This window comes from Electrophorus electricus, chromosome 18 (genome assembly GCF_013358815.1).
Source record: "Electrophorus electricus isolate fEleEle1 chromosome 18, fEleEle1.pri, whole genome shotgun sequence".
NCBI classification, from domain to species: domain Eukaryota; kingdom Metazoa; phylum Chordata; class Actinopteri; order Gymnotiformes; family Gymnotidae; genus Electrophorus; species Electrophorus electricus.
In genome coordinates, this window is record NC_049552.1 from 915,709 (window position 1) to 934,488 (window position 18,780).

At 48.8% G+C, this 18,780-nt stretch overlaps 1 protein-coding gene across 5 annotated transcripts in view; it reads right to left on the reverse strand.

Annotated features, from left to right (window-relative positions):
- Positions 1 to 18,780, reverse strand: part of ipo11 (importin 11) — a 108,093-nt gene that overhangs the window by 74,495 nt on the left and 14,818 nt on the right. For all 5 annotated transcript variants that reach the window (XM_035536172.1, XM_035536170.1, XM_035536171.1 and 2 more), the window contains 14 exons: positions 14,838 to 14,970; positions 14,247 to 14,305; positions 12,672 to 12,720; positions 11,420 to 11,490; positions 11,089 to 11,281; positions 10,795 to 10,947; positions 9,846 to 9,889; positions 8,569 to 8,659; positions 7,258 to 7,305; positions 6,893 to 6,998; positions 3,818 to 3,944; positions 2,627 to 2,660; positions 1,077 to 1,117; positions 541 to 657 (listed from right to left, as the gene is read on the reverse strand). In XM_035536172.1, the coding sequence (XP_035392065.1) occupies positions 541 to 657; positions 1,077 to 1,117; positions 2,627 to 2,660; positions 3,818 to 3,944; positions 6,893 to 6,998; positions 7,258 to 7,305; positions 8,569 to 8,659; positions 9,846 to 9,889; positions 10,795 to 10,947; positions 11,089 to 11,281; positions 11,420 to 11,490; positions 12,672 to 12,720; positions 14,247 to 14,305; positions 14,838 to 14,970 (1,266 nt within the window). The remainder of the gene's footprint in view (positions 1 to 540; positions 658 to 1,076; positions 1,118 to 2,626; positions 2,661 to 3,817; positions 3,945 to 6,892; positions 6,999 to 7,257; positions 7,306 to 8,568; positions 8,660 to 9,845; positions 9,890 to 10,794; positions 10,948 to 11,088; positions 11,282 to 11,419; positions 11,491 to 12,671; positions 12,721 to 14,246; positions 14,306 to 14,837; positions 14,971 to 18,780) is intronic.

Below are 18,780 nucleotides of genomic sequence, written 5' to 3' on the forward strand. Positions count from 1 at the left end.
ATAAAGTGTGCAGTGTATAGTATTTAAAGTGTGGTGTATAGTGTGTAAAGTGTGTAAAGTGTGTAGTGTATAGTGTGTATAGTGTATAAAGTGTGTAGTGTATAGTATGTAAAGTGTGTAGTGTATAGTGTGTAAAGTGTGTAGTGTATAGTGTGTAGTGTATAAAGTGTGCAGTGTATAGTATGTAAAGTGTGTAGTGTATAGTGTGTAAAGTGTGTAGTGTATAGTGTATAAAGTGTGCAGTGTATAGTATGTAAAGTGTGTAGTGTATAGTGTGTATAGTGTATAAAGTGCGTAGTGTATAGTGTGTAAAGTGTGTAGTGTATAGTGTGTATAGTGTATAAAGTGTGTAGTGTATAGTGTGTAAAGTGTGCAGTGTATAGTGTGTAAAGTGTGCAGTGTATAGTGTGTAAAGTGTGTAGTGTATAAAGTGTGTAGTGTATAGTGTGTATAGTGTGTAAAGTGTGCAGTGTATAGTGTGTAAAGTGTGCAGTGTATAGTATGTAAAGTGTGTAGTGTATAGTGTGTAAAGTGTGTAACCTGTGTGCTGACTCTCTCGATGACACAGGACACCACATGGAGTATCTGCATTTTAGTGTCACAGTCACTGACTTGCTGTAAGAGCTGGAAGAGCAAAGCAAAGATAGACTCCAGGTACTGAAGGAGGAGTGGAGAGAGGGAGAGAGAGAGAGAGAGAGAGAGGGGAGAGAGGGAGAGAGAGAGAGGGAGAGAGAGAGAGGGGAAGAGAGAGAGGGGAGAGAGGGAGAGAGAGAGAGAGGGAGGGGGGAAGGAGAGAGAGAGGGAGGGAGGAAGAGAGAGAGAGAGCACGAGAGAGAGAGAGAGAGAGGGGGAGACAGAGAGAAAACACCAGTGAATAATAAACATTTTTTTTAAAAGACAGAAAAATAATAAAATATCTCTTAATAAAGAAATCAGGACTGTGATATTAATATAACAAGAACAAAGACATCACACTAAAGCAATAAACACAATAAGAGTATAAATATAACAACGTGTATATAATAATAATAATAATAATAATAATAATAATTTAATAAACGAAGCAGGATTCTTACCGGCAAAAACTGTTCTGTCCTGAACTCAAAGTCATCGACAGGTGAGAATACATTAAGGAAAAACACACACACAAAAACCAAAACAAAGGCATACAATATAGTTTTAGAAAACACACCACAGACTATAGACCATACCAGAGACTACAGACCAGAGTCTACAAACCACAGACTATAGACCGCAGACTAGAGACTACAGACCAGAGTCTACAAACCACAGACTATAGACTGCAGACTAGATACTACAGACCAGAGTCTACAAATCAGACTATAGACCGCAGACTAGAGACTACAGACCATAGTCTACAAACCACAGACTATAGATCGCAGGCTAGAGACTACAGACCACATAGTCTAGACTATGGACTACAAACTCATGACCATAGACTACAGACCATAGAAAGCAGACTAGAGACTACAGACCATGGAGTCTACAAACCACAGACTATAGACCGCAGACTAGAGACTACAGACCAGACTGTAGACTACAGACCATAGACTACAGATCATAGTGTAGACTACAGACCACAGAGTGTAGACTACAGACCATAGTGTAGACTACAGACCAGAGTGTAGACTACAGACCCGAGTGTAGACTACAGACCATAGACTAGAGACCATAGTGTAGACTACAGACCACAGAGTGTAGACTACAGACCATAGACTACAGACCATAGACTAGAGACCATAGTGTAGACTACAGACCAGTGTAGACTACAGACCACAGAGTGTAGACTACAGACCATAGACTAGAGACCATAGTGTAGACTAGAGACCATAGTGTAGACTACAGACCATAGAGTGTAGACTACAGACCATAGACTAGAGACCATAGTGTAGACTACAGACCAGAGTGTAGACTACAGACCCGAGTGTAGACTACAGACCATAGACTAGAGACCATAGTGTAGACTACAGACCACAGAGTGTAGACTACAGACCATAGACTACAGACCATAGACTAGAGACCATAGTGTAGACTACAGACCACAGAGTGTAGACTACAGACCATAGACTAGAGACCATAGTGTAGACTACAGACCAGAGTGTAGACTACAGACCACAGAGTGTAGACTACAGACCATAGACTAGAGACCATAGTGTAGACTAGAGACCATAGTGTAGACTACAGACCATAGAGTGTAGACTACAGACCATAGACTAGAGACCATAGTGTAGACTACAGACCACAGAGTGTAGACTACAGACCATAGAGTGTAGACTACAGACCATAGACTACAGACCACAGAGTGTAGACTACAGACCATAGACTACAGACCATAGAGGCTCAGAGTGCAGTTCTTCCACAGTCCTCACCAAGGCAACAACTACAATTTCAACCATTAAAAAATGGGAAAAGTTACATACAGTATCCTAGCAACCCTTACAGTTCTCGGCACAGAACAACTTGGACCGTAAACATTTATTTACTCCACTGGATGAGTGGTTGTGTGCCTGAAGACGCTTCCCTGGTCTTTAATTGGGTTACTGAAACATAGCTAAGAGCCGCTGAGGCGCAGGGCGTCCTTGTGAGGTCCAGGGGTGAAGGATATCCAGCTTCAGAGTGGTGGCTGTTTCAATACGGACCTGAAACACAGAGGATAGCGTGCGGGGTCACCAGGGTGAGACACGGATACCTGCGCACACGGTGATATCAGCAGGACTGGTCTCACCGCTGGGAACATTCTGAAGGACAACAGATTCTTTCCCAACACACACCAGGGACCAACCCACCCACACGGGCCGTTAGCCGTGAGCAGCCTGGCTGATGGACCGTCTGGAGAGGCAACTCCCCCCCTCCTCACACAGACCGCTCTGGCTAAGAGGATCTGTGAATGTGCTTTATTACAGCTGCTAGTTTCTTCTGAAATTCAGTCTCATTCTCAGCAGCAGGTTAGAGCTGTCATTGTGTATGCTGCGTTAGCTCCTTAACTGCTGAGTAACAGCGCTCCCACCACACACACACACACTCGCACGCATGTGCACGCATGCACACACACGCACAGGCACACGCACATGCACAGGCACACGCCTTCCCAGGGTGTAATGTGGGAAAGTAAATGTGTTGATGTGAATAGCAGGAACTTAAAGTCTAAACAATTCTGAAGGACAGATGTACATTTAATGGTTCCAACACACCAGGCTATACAGCCAGGGTCTGATGGGAATATACAACCATTTGTAATGAGTGTGAGTGTGAGTGTGTGTGTGTGTGTGTGTGTGTGTGTGTGTAAAATTAGCCCAATTTGACACAGTCTAATCTCAACCCCTTTTTACATTAAAGTTTAGTAGCATGGCTAATTTTCCACAACTCTACACCAAACAAAGAAACACACACACACACACACACCCACCTACACCCACACTTTACCATCCTACCCTGAAAGAAACACACACACACACACCTGCTCTAACAACCAGAACACAGCACTGGATTCCAGACCAAAGAGGACAGTAAGCTTTACCACAACCCCCGTGCACGTATAACTAAATAACACGAATGCAAACTACAATAACTCAGGGAGTTCAAATCATAGTTAGTTTGTTCGGTCTGCAAGGCCGTCAGGTGTGGGCAGGTGTGAGCAGGTCCAGGTTGTGTATTCTGTGTAATCAAACAGGCAGTGATGGACTTAACAAAACAGCATTTTGCACAGACTTTGATCTTTTTTGATTTCATAACATAAAAGAAAAACCTTCAGACAAACAGGCAATAAGTGCAGAAACATGAGGTTTCACTCCCTCACCACAAGATCAGGGTCCTGCATGAGGCTGAGGAAGGACTCATACAGCAGGGGGCGCAATTCTGACTTAAACTTCACTGAGATCCATTGGCCAATCAGCCAGATGACACGGCGCCTGATCACCTTATACCTGAGAACGGGGGGGGGGGGGGGGGGGGGGGGGGGGGAGGGAGAGAGGATAAGAGGAAAAGAAAGAGAAACAGAAGAAGACAGATGAAGAGAGTTAAATTAGTGATCAATTAGTGATGAGTTAATTTGGTGAGGAGTTAAAGTGGACATCATATTTCACTGTTACAACTCTAGTCACCGTGTTACATCACTCAGTGATTCTTGTCTCAACGGAACAAACATTCTTGTTAAGACACTGCAGTCAGATAAGCTGACCCAAGTTCAGAAGGGCACCAACTTAATCACATCACAATATTTTAATAAATTCATTATTTTCTCTACTGAATTTTACACCAAGGACATGAGACACGAGAACTGGGAGTTGTGTCTGCCACTGGCAGGATGGGCCAGATGTTGAACGACTGGAGGGAACCAGCGGCTGCCAACTCACCAGTGCCAACGCTGCAGCAGTGAGCCGGGGCACTGCTAACCAGGAACTGGCTAAAGCTCAGATGATGAACAGATGCTGAACTAACTCGCTGTCAGCATTCACACACCACGTCCTCCCCACACACAAGCGTGACGGGGTCCGAGATGGCTGCAGGCATCTGAAATGCCTTCAGTCCCCACCGCGACACACACCCTGGTCTCCGTCCCACCAGACACAGAGCGAGGGATAAAGACAGATGAAGAAGGACAGACAGACAGGACTTGAGGGACCCATTTCACACAGGAGAGGAGAACCCAGAGACATGACTCTGCCCCCTCTGCTAGAGATCCCAGACATGACTCCTCCAGCCTCCCTTCCAGGGGCTGTGTGTTAAAACACTATCAGGTATTGCCACCATAACCCAATCACTGCATGACCTGGGAAAGGGCACAGCGCGGGAGGCGAGAGCACCTCACCTGAGCTGTCCAACGCAGTCACGCAACTGTGTGGGGCGGGTGTGTGAGGGGGCAGGTCTTTTTCAGAGGTGTCCATGGTGCACAGAGCAAACAGGACATCCAACAGGATAAATATGAAACTATTTCACTCCTACAGTTAAACATGGACAGAGAGAGACAGCTGTACACAGTCTGTTTGATCAACACACACACACACACACAAACAAACCTCTGTGTACACTGGGCAAGCTTGGTCCTACTCACAGATTTCAGAACATCGTTTAACAGCAGAAATAACACATGGCTCTGCTCCCAATCACACTAACACGCAAATACTAATGCTAAACACACACAGATGTGCGCACGCACACACGCACACTGTATTGGGTTACATCCACATTGACAACCTCAGTGATAAACAGGAATGATGAGGAAAGGCATAGGGCGAGAGAGGGAGAGGGAGAGAGGGAGAGGGAGAGAGAGAGAGAGAGACAGAGGTAGAGAGGGAGAGGGGGAGAGAGAGAGAGAGGGAGGGAGGGAGGGAGAGCAAGTGAGAGACAGAGGTAGGGAGAGGTAGAGAGAGAGGGAGGGAGGGAGAGAGAGGTAGAGAGAGAGAGAGGGAGAGAGGGAGAGAGAGAGGTAGAGAGAGAGAGGGAGGGAGGGAGGGAGAGAGAGAGGTAGAGAGGGAGAGAGAGGGAGGGAGGGAGAGAGAGGGAGGGAGGGAGAGAGAGGTAGAGAGAGAGAGGGAGGGAGAGAGAGGTAGAGAGAGAGAGGGAGAGAGAGAGAGAGGGAGAGAGAGGGAGGGAGGGGGAGAAGGAGAGAGAGAGGTAGAGAGAGGGAGAGAGAGAGAGAGGGAGGTCTGGAATGTGATCGGGGGGGGGGGGGGGGGGGGATGTATTTGAGTTGTGCACGACAGAACAGTATATCAGATATACTGAAAACTTCCACTACAACCACATGGACTACAACGATAAGTTGTAAGTGCTCCCTCTGTAGGTATGCTGGGATTTTGTCATTGAGCTCATAAACCTTTTCTCTGCTCCGGGCCACACCGGTGCGGTCCCCTGCGCGTGCGTGCACGCGTGTGTGTGTGAGGAGTCAGTCCTGCGCCCCGACACCCTGAATGACACCTAGGGCATGGAGGGGCCCAGGCAGTCCCCCGTGTCTGTGATGACGGACGACGTGTTTATGCTGCCTCACCGGTAAAAATGTTCACATGTAAACATGTTTAAGAGGTGCTACATCTGGTTATGGTGATGACAGGAAATATGCCCAGGCATCTTTGAGCTTTAGATGGTTTCTCACCAGTGTGAAAGCAGGGCAGATCTCGGAGCAGGGGCTAACCCATCTGGTACCGATCCCCACTCGGATTCCTTCCTTCAGATTATAAGAGACAGAACCCGTCCAACTCTTGCCCTCCAACCACAGACTGTTCCCAAGACTCAACACGAACGACAGCGTTTACCCGTGCAGGGACAAACGGGCCTGCATGTGGGCAAAGTTATCCCAGGATCTGCCATCAGTCACACTGCCCATATCAATCCAGCAAGAGTAACCCTCTATTGTTGTGGCATTAAATGCCACTGACTCCCCACGCAAAGATAATCCGACCCCTGCGCAAGGTTTATCGGGCTGCTGACGCCTGTTCCACTCTCCCCTATGGCGGACTCGGACTCGGATAAACGGACACGGGCTCTTTTCACAATCAATCTTTATTCCACGTCTGATCTTATCTGGTTCAACACACGAAATCCCCGCCAGCACAAACTAAACGTGTCCGTAAGCCGTAGACGGCAGCCGGCACTTCCCACCGTGGAAAACAACACCACAAAGCCGCAGCGAAAGGGAGGGGCAGAAGGTCAGATGAGAGGCTGTTTGATCCACGGAACTCTTAGCTCCTTGATCTGGAGGACAGAGTGCTTCTCCGAGTGAGAGTTCACCAACACGCGTTCTTCACACCTGTGTGGTGAGCTCACTTCCTGTCCTGGAGGATTAAAGGTAGGAAACCCTTTCAGCGTGGCCCGAGCCGAGCCGGGAACGTTGGGGGTCAGACAGCTTCATGTCCCTCAGGGGTTTTGTACGCACCTGTTGTGAGAGACTTGAAGCTCCGCCAGCAGCTGGTTACTGAACCACTGGTCGAAGTCCACACTGTCAAACAGCTCGTACGCGGCCAGCCCCACGGCGTTGTACACTGCAGACACACCAACAACACAGCAACGTGTTTACACAAACCTGCATCGCTCATGATTAAAAACTGCTGCATTTTGATCAATATTTTGGCTTTAAAGGTTTTTCGCTGGTTTCTATGGATTAACAGGACCAGCTGAGGATGATGTGATGTGTCTGTGGTTTCCACTGCTCACAGCAGGACGTACCAGCTCAGAGTGATACAGAAGAAATGCAGCAAAAAAGAACGAATGAACATACGAAAGAAAGAAAGGAGTTCACACCTGAATCCTTCAGCAGAAGCTGCGCTGGGTCGTCCACATCACTAGGACCTGGGGAAGATGAAGGGGGAGAGAGAGAGAGAGACAGACAGACAGACAGACAGAGAGAGGGAGAGGGACAGAGGGAGAGAGAGAGAGAGAGAGAGAGAGAGAGACAGAGAGAGAGAGAGAGAGAGAGACAAATATAGATAGAAAGAGAGACAGAGAGAGAAAGAGAGGGAGAGAGAGAGAGAGGAGAGAGACAGAGAGAGACAGACAGACAGACAGAGAGAGGGAGAGGGATAGAGTGAGAGAGAGGGAGAGTGAGAGAGAGAGAGAGAGAGAGAGAGAGAGAGAGAGAGAGAGAGAGAGAGAGAGAGGGAGACAGGATGGGAAGCCAAAGGGTCAGTACAATTTTTTTTCAAACCTGCCAACATTCAGCTTGAGCAGAGGACCAAAGGCATAAACATACACTCCAGGTAACCATGGTTACTGCTGCCACTGCTGACAGCCTTCACCTGTGTGGCGCGCTCCTCTAACGGCCCGGCAGACAGAGGCTCCGACACGCCTCACCTCCTCAGCTCAGCACAGCCAGGAACTCAAACACACGCAACTATTTTTCATTCTGCTTGGTTTGGTTTAACAGCTACCAATAAGAGCTGCTCATATTCTGTTTAATCTAAATGCAATTGATTAGGTTTATGTGGTTAGATCAGGTAGTTTCCAGGCAGTTTTCTGCAGGCACAGTGCACAGTGTTGGGTGGTGTTTAGGGCATAAAGACTGACGGTGGTGTTCAGGATATATTTATGTGTTAGTCAGCCACTCCTTTAGTCTAGTTTATCTCAAATCCAGCCAGTAAGACTCCTCCTCTAGACCTGTCCTGCCTCGGGCCCTATCCCTCGAACCCTGACCCTCGAACCCTGACCCTCAAACCTCAGGCCCTGATCTGATCTTACTTTAACGTTTCTTAGGGTTGGAAATTGTCTTGTGTTGTTTACTGTTTCTAGCTGCTGTAAACACATCAGAAAAGGTTTTGCTGTGTTTTTACACTTTGTATTTATATACTGACATTTAACCAGATTAAAAAGCTAACAGTAGTCTGTACTGTAGAGTTTGTTTTCCTTGAACAATATGGCTCCTGTTTGTAGAAACAAGTGAAACGAGAAAACACACACACCCACACCCACACACCCACACCCACACACCCACACACATACCCACACACATACCCACACACACCCCACCCACCAGAAACAGATACATAAGAAATCCAAACTTGTCAAACAGGTTGTGATTCATTTGGGGTTTTTTTCCCCCCAGATCAAACATCCCACCTTGCAGGTTGTGAACCATCTGGAGCAGGACTGGGGTCAGCGTGGCACTGTAGTTGTGAAATATATCCAGGAACAAGACCTCCGTGCATGGCTGGACACAGATCAGGGAAGAAAGACGGGATGGAAGGGCAAACACATGAAATGAACAACAGGAAACTCATTTGCACAGACAGATTCAAAGAGAGCGCCAGATCTGTTTTCCATAATCCCCCCTGACGTGATCGATGTATTGGCTAAGTGTCAGGGCTCGCCCAGGGCCTGGGTGACGGGGTCCAGGTCACAGATAGGGCTGAAATCACCTCTCCAGATCAGCCTGGTGTGTGAGTCACAGTGACCCCAGCCTGTAGACGTGACCAACGCCACGTGGTCAGGTATTGGCGCAGGCAAGGGGACAGCACTCCCGCTGAGCTGCGCCGTCTCCACACCACACCCTGAATGGATGTGACACACTGTCATCATGTCTTTGTGAAATTCCTGAATACCTGTACAGTAAAACCAGGTTTCAGACCTCCCAGTGGACAAGGGTGTTGGGACAGCCAGCTGAGAGAAGCAACGTGAGCTGGTTGTGTCAGACACAACTGCTGCTAGGCTACAAAAACTTCAGCTCACTGTTCATTTAAAGGTACCCTGAAAATTACACCAGTCATGTGCAAATACACATAGAGCTCTGGGCTTCTACCAAACCCCTCATTAGACCCTGTACCTTCAATGGTGTGTGCACGCGTGCGTGTGTGTGCGCGTGCGTGTGTGTGCGCGCGCGCGCGTGTGTGTGTGTGTGTGTGTGTGTGTATGCGCATGTGTGAGTGTGTGTATGGGTGTGTGTGTATGTGTGTGCGTGTGTGTGTGCGCGTGTGGGACTAATAAGTACGAGAAGGTGGCTTTCTTTAAAGTGTTCACTGGGGCAGGGGTGGGCGGAGTCATCTACAGGGGTGGGCGGAGACATCTACAGGCCACTACCTTCCTGAGTGCCCTGTCACTCTGATCTAACTGGAACACTTCACAAAGGCCAAATGTCTCCCACTGCTCACACTTAACTGCTCTCCTGTTTCAAACAAAGTGTGTGTTGAGGTGCCATGTCACACTCAGGACCAGAAACCTGACACAGCCACAAAACTTATCTGTAACCTAGACAAGGTTTGGCGTTATCCACACATCTCAGCCACTCACCAAACGAGCCCTCAGAACCATTGGAAACGGGCTCACTAGAAAGGACTCTGTCCACTGCAGAGCAGTGTATGGACAGAAGAGTGTGTGGACAGGAGAGTGTGTGGACTCACCCGTAGACTGTACTTCCACGAATCCCCTCCAGTTTCCTCTACAGCTAATGGAAGAAAAGAAGCAGGTCAGAGAGGCTCCAGCTGTAAACTACTACACATCAGAGGTGTTAAGTGCACTGAAGATGTGGGTGATTTGAAAGTCACTGAGGAGTGTCTACAGAGCTGAAACCTCCACTGCTGTACTGACAGGATGTGTTTAAAGTGGCCCCCTCTCTCTCTCTCTCTCTCTCGCTCTCTCGCACACACACACCCACCCTCTCACACACCCACCTACCCTCTCACACACACACCCCCATACCCATTCACCCTTCACCCTCTCTCACACACACACACCCACCCCCCCACTCACCCACACCCCCATAACCACCCACCCCCCCACACACACACACCCACACCCCCATACCCATTCACCCTCACACACACACCCACACCCACCCTCTCACACACACCCACACCCTCTCTCACACCCTCTCTCACACACACCCACACCCTCTCTCTCACACACACCCACCCTCTCTCACACACACACCCACACACCCTCTCTCACACACACACACACACCCTCTCTCTCACACACCCACACCCTCTCTCACACACACCCACACCCTCTCTCTCACACACACCCACACACCCACCCTCTCTCACACACACACCCACACACCCTCTCACACACACACACACACACACCCTCTCACACACACACACCCACCCTCTCTCTCACACACACCCACCCTCTCTCTCACACACACCCACCCTCTCTCTCACACACACCCACACCCACACCCACACCCTCTCACACACCCACCCTCTCACACACACACACACCCTCTCACACACACACACACCCTCTCACACACACACACACCCTCTCACACACAAACCCATATTCCCACACATTCCCACCCCCACCCCCACACAGTTAGAGGTGGCGGACATTAGCACGGTGTACCGAAGCTCTCTGGGTCTTCCTCCCACATGGCGACCTCTTCCTGTGTGAGGAGGAAGTATTTGGAGACCAGCCTCGTCCCGATCTCGGCCAGCGTGGGCGGAGTGAAGAAAGCGCTCTTAATCCGGTGTGCTTCCAGGGTCTCCGCGTTACTCTCTGGGCCAAACGATACGGTCAGAGTCACCTCACACATCACAACATCTCCAAGGCACAATATCAAAGGCGCCAGTTTGTCCAAACATCATCTGGTAACTCTCCGTTTGGGGTTACGGATATGTGACGATGGGGTTTGAGTACCATCCACGTTCTTGTCTGGTCTGTAGGCATCGTTTCTGACGATCATCTTGATGAGGCTCATGCACTGCACGATGAAGCGCTCGAACACCAGCCCCTCACCCACATCGGTAAAGACGTAGGTGACAGTGAACTCCAGTGAGCGCTGGATTAGTGGGATGAAGGGGTATGGGTGGTGTTCCAGAAAGTCCAGCAGCTGCAGACACAGTGCAGGATCAACTGGACGCTAAAACTCTTGAGTGGTTCACAACAACAAACCAGTGACACCAAAAAACACTCCAGAGCCTTCCAGAGAGTCTCCAGAAAGTCTCCAGAGAATAACTAACTATCTTACCACTTTGGTGTACAGAATAACGGTCTTCTCTAACTTTTCTCTGCAAACACTACCTGGTCCAACTAGCCGACCTGAGAGACACAATGACACAAATAAAACAAACAGAACAGAAACCACAGTCACAGACAGTCCAAACACGTCACTACCCAAATGCACGCACCCAGACGCACACACAGACGTGCACACACACACCCCCCCACTGCCTGGTGAATACCAGTACAGACCCACATTTCAAGCTCATCATTATCAAATCAGTCGACTGCAGAGGTCTGAAATTAAACTGCAGCATTTTTCCTGCTTTCTGTGTGACATCATCAGTTAAACGTTTAACGAGACCACTTTTGGGTGAAGTTTGAAGGGAAGTACAAAGTGCCAGTTTCCTTTATCCACTCGAGCACTCGGCACGTTAAACTCCGTGGAAAACACCTTGCTGCAGCTGACCATGAAAAATGACTCTCCACTCGTACTGCAGGGAATGGGACCCTGACAGTCCTGTTCCTTAACCCTGTAGGTGCTGAGCTAGAAGCAGTCCAGACGCCCCCCGCCCCGCGGGTCTGCTCAGACAATACCGTGCTGTGCTCGGCTCTGAAATATTGCCTGCTGACCTTTCGAGGAGATTAAGCAGCCAGCTTGCAGAGAAATGAAAAAATGAACCGATCTCCAAATCCAGGCTTATATGAGGGACCTTATCTGGCTCGCACAACCATATTTTCACATTCAGTTTGTTTATTGGCTAAGCCGCGCCACACGCGGAGCGGAGAGGCAGGCCGAGCCAACTGCTGCCCCAGTTCAGAGGGAGCGTCGTCTGAGATGAGGCAGACAGATAGGGCTAACTCTCAGCCCTCCTCCAGCTGGTGGAGCAGACACCATACAAACCACACATCGGCGTTATTACTGAGCAGAGGGGTCTGTGAGGGTCCGAGAGCTGCTCTGTGTAGGACATCATAACGTTCTCCTGCTATACAGGGACAGAGCTACAGTCTGTTAGAATGTATGGGCACAATTCCAGGTCAGTTATAAATGAACACAGCCCTAGACATAATAAAGTTTAATATCATTTCAGATTAAGCCGCAGAGAATATAACAACAGTGACTTCCATACACACGATAAACAAAACCAAAAACCAGTCTGACTGAATGACAGTCTTAGCAGGAGATACCAGAATGAAAGATCATATCTTAGCAGAGTCAGGAGGACACTTAAGTAGGATGGACACACGTAGAAAAGAGTGCTTAAAGAGAGGATACTTACAGCACTCTAGAAACTGCTTCAGTCTCTCAAAGACTGCTGAGAGGAACCCCTAGAGAGAGAGAGAGAGAGAGAGAGAAAGAGAGGGAGAGAGAGAGAAGAAAGAGAAAGATGGAAAAGTAAGAGAGTGAGAGGTGTGGGAGGTGTCAGATGGAGTTAGGACGTGTGATGTCCCAGGAAGACATGTGATGTCCCACAGTGCATGCCCTGTTATCTCCTGCAGCCTGCAGGGCTGGTCCACAAGCCCCGCCTACTTCACCAGCGTGAAGAAATGTCAGTGTGGTTAATGATGTGAGCCAGATTACCGTCAGATACACATATGGTACAGATTAATGTCTCTGTAAAAGAATCTGTTAGAGCCTGGACCCCAACAGCTCAAACTCTCCAGACATTCATAAGATGAACCCGGGATCCAAATATCTGGGTGGTGTTCTGAAGCTCCTCAGTGGTCTAGACCAGCTCAGACATATTTCTCTACCATTCTGTCACGTAACAAACCCAATGCGTCCTTAACAACATCTACACCAAATGCTAGGGAATGAAAACCAGTTTGTCCAGTAGGGGAACAGGACACAGGACGTGTGGTGGAGCTGAGGGACCTCTACCCTGTGTGTGTGTGTGTGTGTGTGTGTGTGTGTGAGTGTGAGAGTGTGTGTGCGTGTGTGTGCGCGTGAGTGTGTGTGAGTGTGTGTGCGTGTGAGTGTGTGTGTGTGTGTGAGCGTGTGTGTGCGTGTGTGAGCGTGAGTGTGTGAGTGTGTGTGTGTGTGTGTGAGTGTGAGAGTGTGTGTGCGTGAGTGTGTGTGTGTGTGTGCGTGAGTGTGCGTGAGTGTGTGTGTGTGTGAGTGAGTGTGTGTGTGTGTGAGTGTGTGTGTGTGTGAGTGTGAGAGTGTGTGTGCGTGTGTGTGAGTCAGTGTGCGTGTGTGTGAGCGTGTGTGTGTGTGTGAGCGTGTGTGTGTGTGTGAGCGTGTGTGTGTGTGTGAGCGTGTGTGTGTGTGTGAGTGTGTGTGTGAGTGAGTGTGTGTGTGTGTGTGAGTGTGTGTGTGAGTGAGTGTGTGTGTGAGTGAGTGAGTGTGTGTGTGTGTGACAGCTGAGGGCAGGGAGGCTGGAGCTGCTGCTGTGTGACTGGCTGGGTAGCACTCTGACATGTACAATATGAATTTTACAGTGACTACTCCAACTACAGAACAGACACCCACACACACACCCACCCACACACACACCCACCCACACACACACACACACACCCACACACACACACACACCTCATCTCACATCCCCTGATCACTCCCATCTGTTACCACCTCATTTGTGGCTAATGATCTTTTAATGTCTGAACTGGTCCCTCACAACCTTCAGGGCGTCTCCCTTTCACAACTACCAGCAGTCCGTAAATCAGACTCTTCTGCTCACAGGCTGTGTGTTCTGGAGACAAGACCAGGGACCTGGTGCAGTGAGAACAAGCAGAACTATTGCACTCTGTGGTAGTCATAGCAACCCAGGACCACATGTCCCCCGTCCTCCGAGGTGTGTGTGACGTCCCCTGTCCTCTGAACAGCTGTGTACATGTCTCACACTTACCATCACCTCCATGTTCTTGTGTGGTTCTACAAACCCATGCACAGTCAGTTTCCGCAGAACTGTGGGGGGAGGGGCACAGGGCAGATGTTACCCGTGATGTCACAACTCAACACCCAATCACAACTCAGAATAATGAGGAAGGATTGTGTATTGAGTTGTGTGTGTGTGTGTACGTGTGTGTACACAAGTATGACAGTATAGCATGTGTGTTTGAGTATGGTGTGTGTGTGCGTGAGTTAATATCTGACCATGAGTCTTCACTCACCTCATATTGCAGGTGACAATTAATAATGGACATTAACTCTGTGTGTGTGTGCACATGTGAATGCGAATGTGTGTGCGATGCGTTCGTGTGCATACCCTTCAGAGAAAGCAGCATGTGTGCATGTGTATATGCGTGTGTGTGTGCATGAGTGCACGTGAGCGTATGTGTGCACGTGTGTGTGCATGTGTATGAGTGTTTGTGTGTACGTGTGTGAGTGTACGCGTGTGTGTACGTGTGTGTGTGTGTGTGTGTATATGCGTATGCGCGTCTGTGTGTGCGTGCGTGTGCGTATGCACGTGTGTGTGCATACGTGTGTGTGTGCGTACCCTTCAGAGACAGCAGCGTGCGCTCCAGGGAGCTGAGTGCAGCGTCCTGGTGTCCAGCCTGTAACTCCTGCAGGTAGGAGTCAGTGTGGTGGTTCCACAGTGAGCAGGTGAAGCCGTAGATACTGGACGCCAACTGGAACACACACCAGCAAACCACATCAACCCCTGTGCTGTAGGGCAGTGGCCTAGAATCATGTGTGGTTGCTATGGCGATGGCAGCATAATTGATGTTAGGCCACAATAGTGATGGGCGGGTCAAACTATAAGATCGCTATGGAGACAGCAGCATCACACCATGGCATCGCTATGATGGCAGCATGTTCTGTGGGATGTCTACATGTGGTGCTAACAGCACCATGCTGTGGGGTTGCTATGGTGATGGAAATAATAATAAACTCAGAGCAATGAGCTGAAAAAGCCATGGGACAGAAAAACGAGCTCACTGAGACAGACAAACGACCTCATTGGGACACAAATGACCTCACCAGGGCAGATAACTGACCTCACCAGGACTGGCATTCACACTGGAGACTGGCATGCATGTCTGTTTGAGGGGATTAACTGAAAAGCTCCAGGTAAAACAGGCCTATGTCCTGGATATCCAGGATAACGTGCGTTTGTTGACACACTGCACGATGCCCACTGAAGCTCCATCACCACATCACTCAGTCTAACTGACTGACTGAGAAACAACAAAAACTTGCACTTGGCAACAGGTAGCAGACAAGCAGAGCCTTCGTCAAGACGGAGTCCCCTCCGTACCGTCCCGATACGTCTGTCTGACAGCCCTGGAATGAAGTGAGAAGACTTTGAACATCTGTGCGCGGAGTACAACACACTGTACAAGCACCTGCCTACAGCCTGCTGCACCTTCCACCACTAAGAAAGAACCTGGCAACCCCCTCAATGGAACAGCTCAGGCCACCCCAGCGAGGCCAGACCACGTTAACTGCACTGATGTTTATGAAAATAAACATTTACCCTGAACCCTCGTGGACATATCACTAAACATAGCGCATTTCATCTTCTTTAGGCTTAACTAGTAGCATAAACCAAACGTAATTCACTGAGCAACCACAATTCAGAGTAATAATTAATAACAATAATATTAAATATTAAAAGCACTAATATTAATGTTTCCCAGCAAAAGAATTGTTTTAACAACACAACTCACATGTTCACTGGTTGTGTTACAATAAAGACGACGGGGGTGTTTGTAGTCTTCTATTCTCCGTGGGAGAACAGCTTGATCAGGTGGAGGCTGTGTGGCACAGGAGGTCTCCGACTGTTCTGCTGTCGGGAGCACTGCTCCTAACGCAGAGCACTTTGCTAAGTGCCGTCAGAGGGCCTGTATTGTGTCCAGGATCTTTCAGAGAGTGATCTGGTCCCTGATGCTACTACAGGGAAAGCAGGAGGCTCTGCATCTACGCAGGTGTAGCAAGAACAGAAGGGAGCTTGGGGTAGGTGAAGCCCCAACACACACCTCCAAAACCTTAAACACACAGTGTGTGTGTGTGTGTGTGTGTGTGTGTGTGTGTGTGTGCGCGCAGAGCTGCATCTCACACAAACACCCATTATCTGCCCTGTGGTTTTGGAGGCACATCATGAGACCCAAACAAAACTCCAACAGTGTTAAAATTAGAGTGAAGAAAAGAGGAGTGTGAGGGAACAGCAGGGCAGAGACGCCCACCAAACACTTACATGAACTTTGCGTAAAGGTGTGTGTGTTTCTTCACTGTCAAGACCGTTTGCTAAATTTGTTTTTAATGATTTGGGTGTTGCCCCAGTGCACATTTTCACATTCCATTCAGGTATGTTGGCTGACAGCTACGTGAACGTCTGCATGCTCTCGCCCAGGCAGAAGGGTAATTCTAGCTTTGTGGGGACTGACTGAGGGGGCTCTTGTGTGTAATGAGCCGGGCAGTAAAACATCAGAATATAAAAGTGCACTTCAGGAACAACACGCAGCGTCACGCCTCACGCGGCAAACCCCCATCACACATATATAACAACTCTGAGTGCACTCAGACGGCATGAAGAACATGACTGGGACCAAAACAAACGATGAAACCATGGTGGCGTCATGCTGGGATCTGGTGGAAGTACAAACAGCAGCCAGACTAAGGCACCAGGGTGGTGATGGGAGTATCTACATAATCTTGACTGGTTTGTAGCAGTGGACGTTTTCAGAGATTGATCACTTCAAAATGCTGAAAACTCAGTCAAGCCGAGTTGTGCTTGAACAGACAGGATGATCTGTAACTCTCCCACCGCCTTGGCGGCTCTTTAATTAACAGTAAGGGCCTGCCAGGTGTGCGACACGTGGCCTCAGCAATGCCCAGCAACAGAGCTCAGACGTGCAGGACCTCTAGGTCCAGTTGGCCTAGGAGCACAGGTGAGCCGTGAAGCGCAGAGTTATGAGGTGATATTAGACCAAATGTATGAGGCACATGCCCCAGTACTGCAGGGTCATCAAGCAGGCGGTCTAAAGGACCCTCGCTGTCCCAAAACTCAGAAAACCTCCAGAACAACGGCTCTCTCTGCCACAGTCTCCCACTGTTTTTTTTTAAAAATGTTTTCTAGTTCTACCTCACAGTCCTTTCTCTCTTGGTATTAGGCCAGGCGACGATGTTTTCTTCTTCTGCGCTGTACGTACACTATACTGCCAAAAGCATTCGCTCGTCTGCTTTCGCACACATATGAACTTGAGGGATATCCTAATCTAAATCCATAGGGTTTAGTATGATGTTAGCCCACCCTTTGCAGCTATAACAACTTCAGCTGTTCCTGTGTGTTTAAGGGAAATGTTGACCATTCTTCCAGAAGCGCATGTCTGAGGTCAGACGCCGATGTCGGACAAGAAGGCCTGGCTCTCAATCTCTGCTCTAATTCATCCCAAAGGTGCTCTATTGGATTGAGGTCAGGACTCTGAGACCAGTCAAGTTATTCCACACGTGCTTTACACCACTGCATCCGACGTTCTGCATTGCGCTTGGTGATATAAGGCTTGGATGCATTATTGTTAATGTCAGATGCCAATCAAATAGAGCAGGTGAAGCCTGCTGATGGTAACAGAGGTTGTGGATTGCCATGAACTGGCACACTGATGAATATGTACATCACCCTGTCTGCCAGATGCTGTAATTTAAATAAACAACATTTTTAAAAAGGCTGAGAGAGAAAACGTTGCCCTTCAGTGGTTTTTTTCCTATTATAATATCCCATGCTAATGGATCCAGACCAAGTTTATGCCAGAATATTTTGTGAACCTACAAGAGGTGCTGTCCCATCTAAGAAGCACTGAGAAACTTCACAAGCAGGAGTGGGTGATCACACCCCCACCCCTGAACACACACACACAAACCCACACCTACACACACACCCACCATCACCCCCCCCCCCACCCAACCACCACTAAACACAGTCACATCCAACTCACTAAACATGAACCATTAAACATCCCAAAAGGTTCTACAGACCAATCAACCAGGACTATCCTAAAAAGTCCCACTCCTTAAAACCGTCGTCCCTCCTCACCCCTGCAGCTCTAACACACAGACTAGACACTTTCTTTCTCAGCAAAGCTTCTGTTTTTTGTATCTCCCATTTCATTTTAGCTACAGCTTTAATATCCCAAGATGCATCTCTCTGATCTCTGCCTGCTTCTCTCCAAGATGTCTGGGGCATCCTCTTTAACAAAAGAGGCTGTAATCCTACTGATCTCAGCCATCGTCCACTATCACGATAATCTCAGCGAGTGGCGGCAGATCTGCTGTGGTGTGGTGTTGGTCTGCTGCTCAGAAGGACGGCTCCACCTCCGTGGCCCACATCAGAGCACCAGCTGCTGCGTCTCCTCTCAGTCTCCATGGCTGACTGGCAGGGCGGGTGCCCAGCTGTTTTAGCTCAGAGTCTGTCTTACGCATTTATAATTCAATATTTCGTC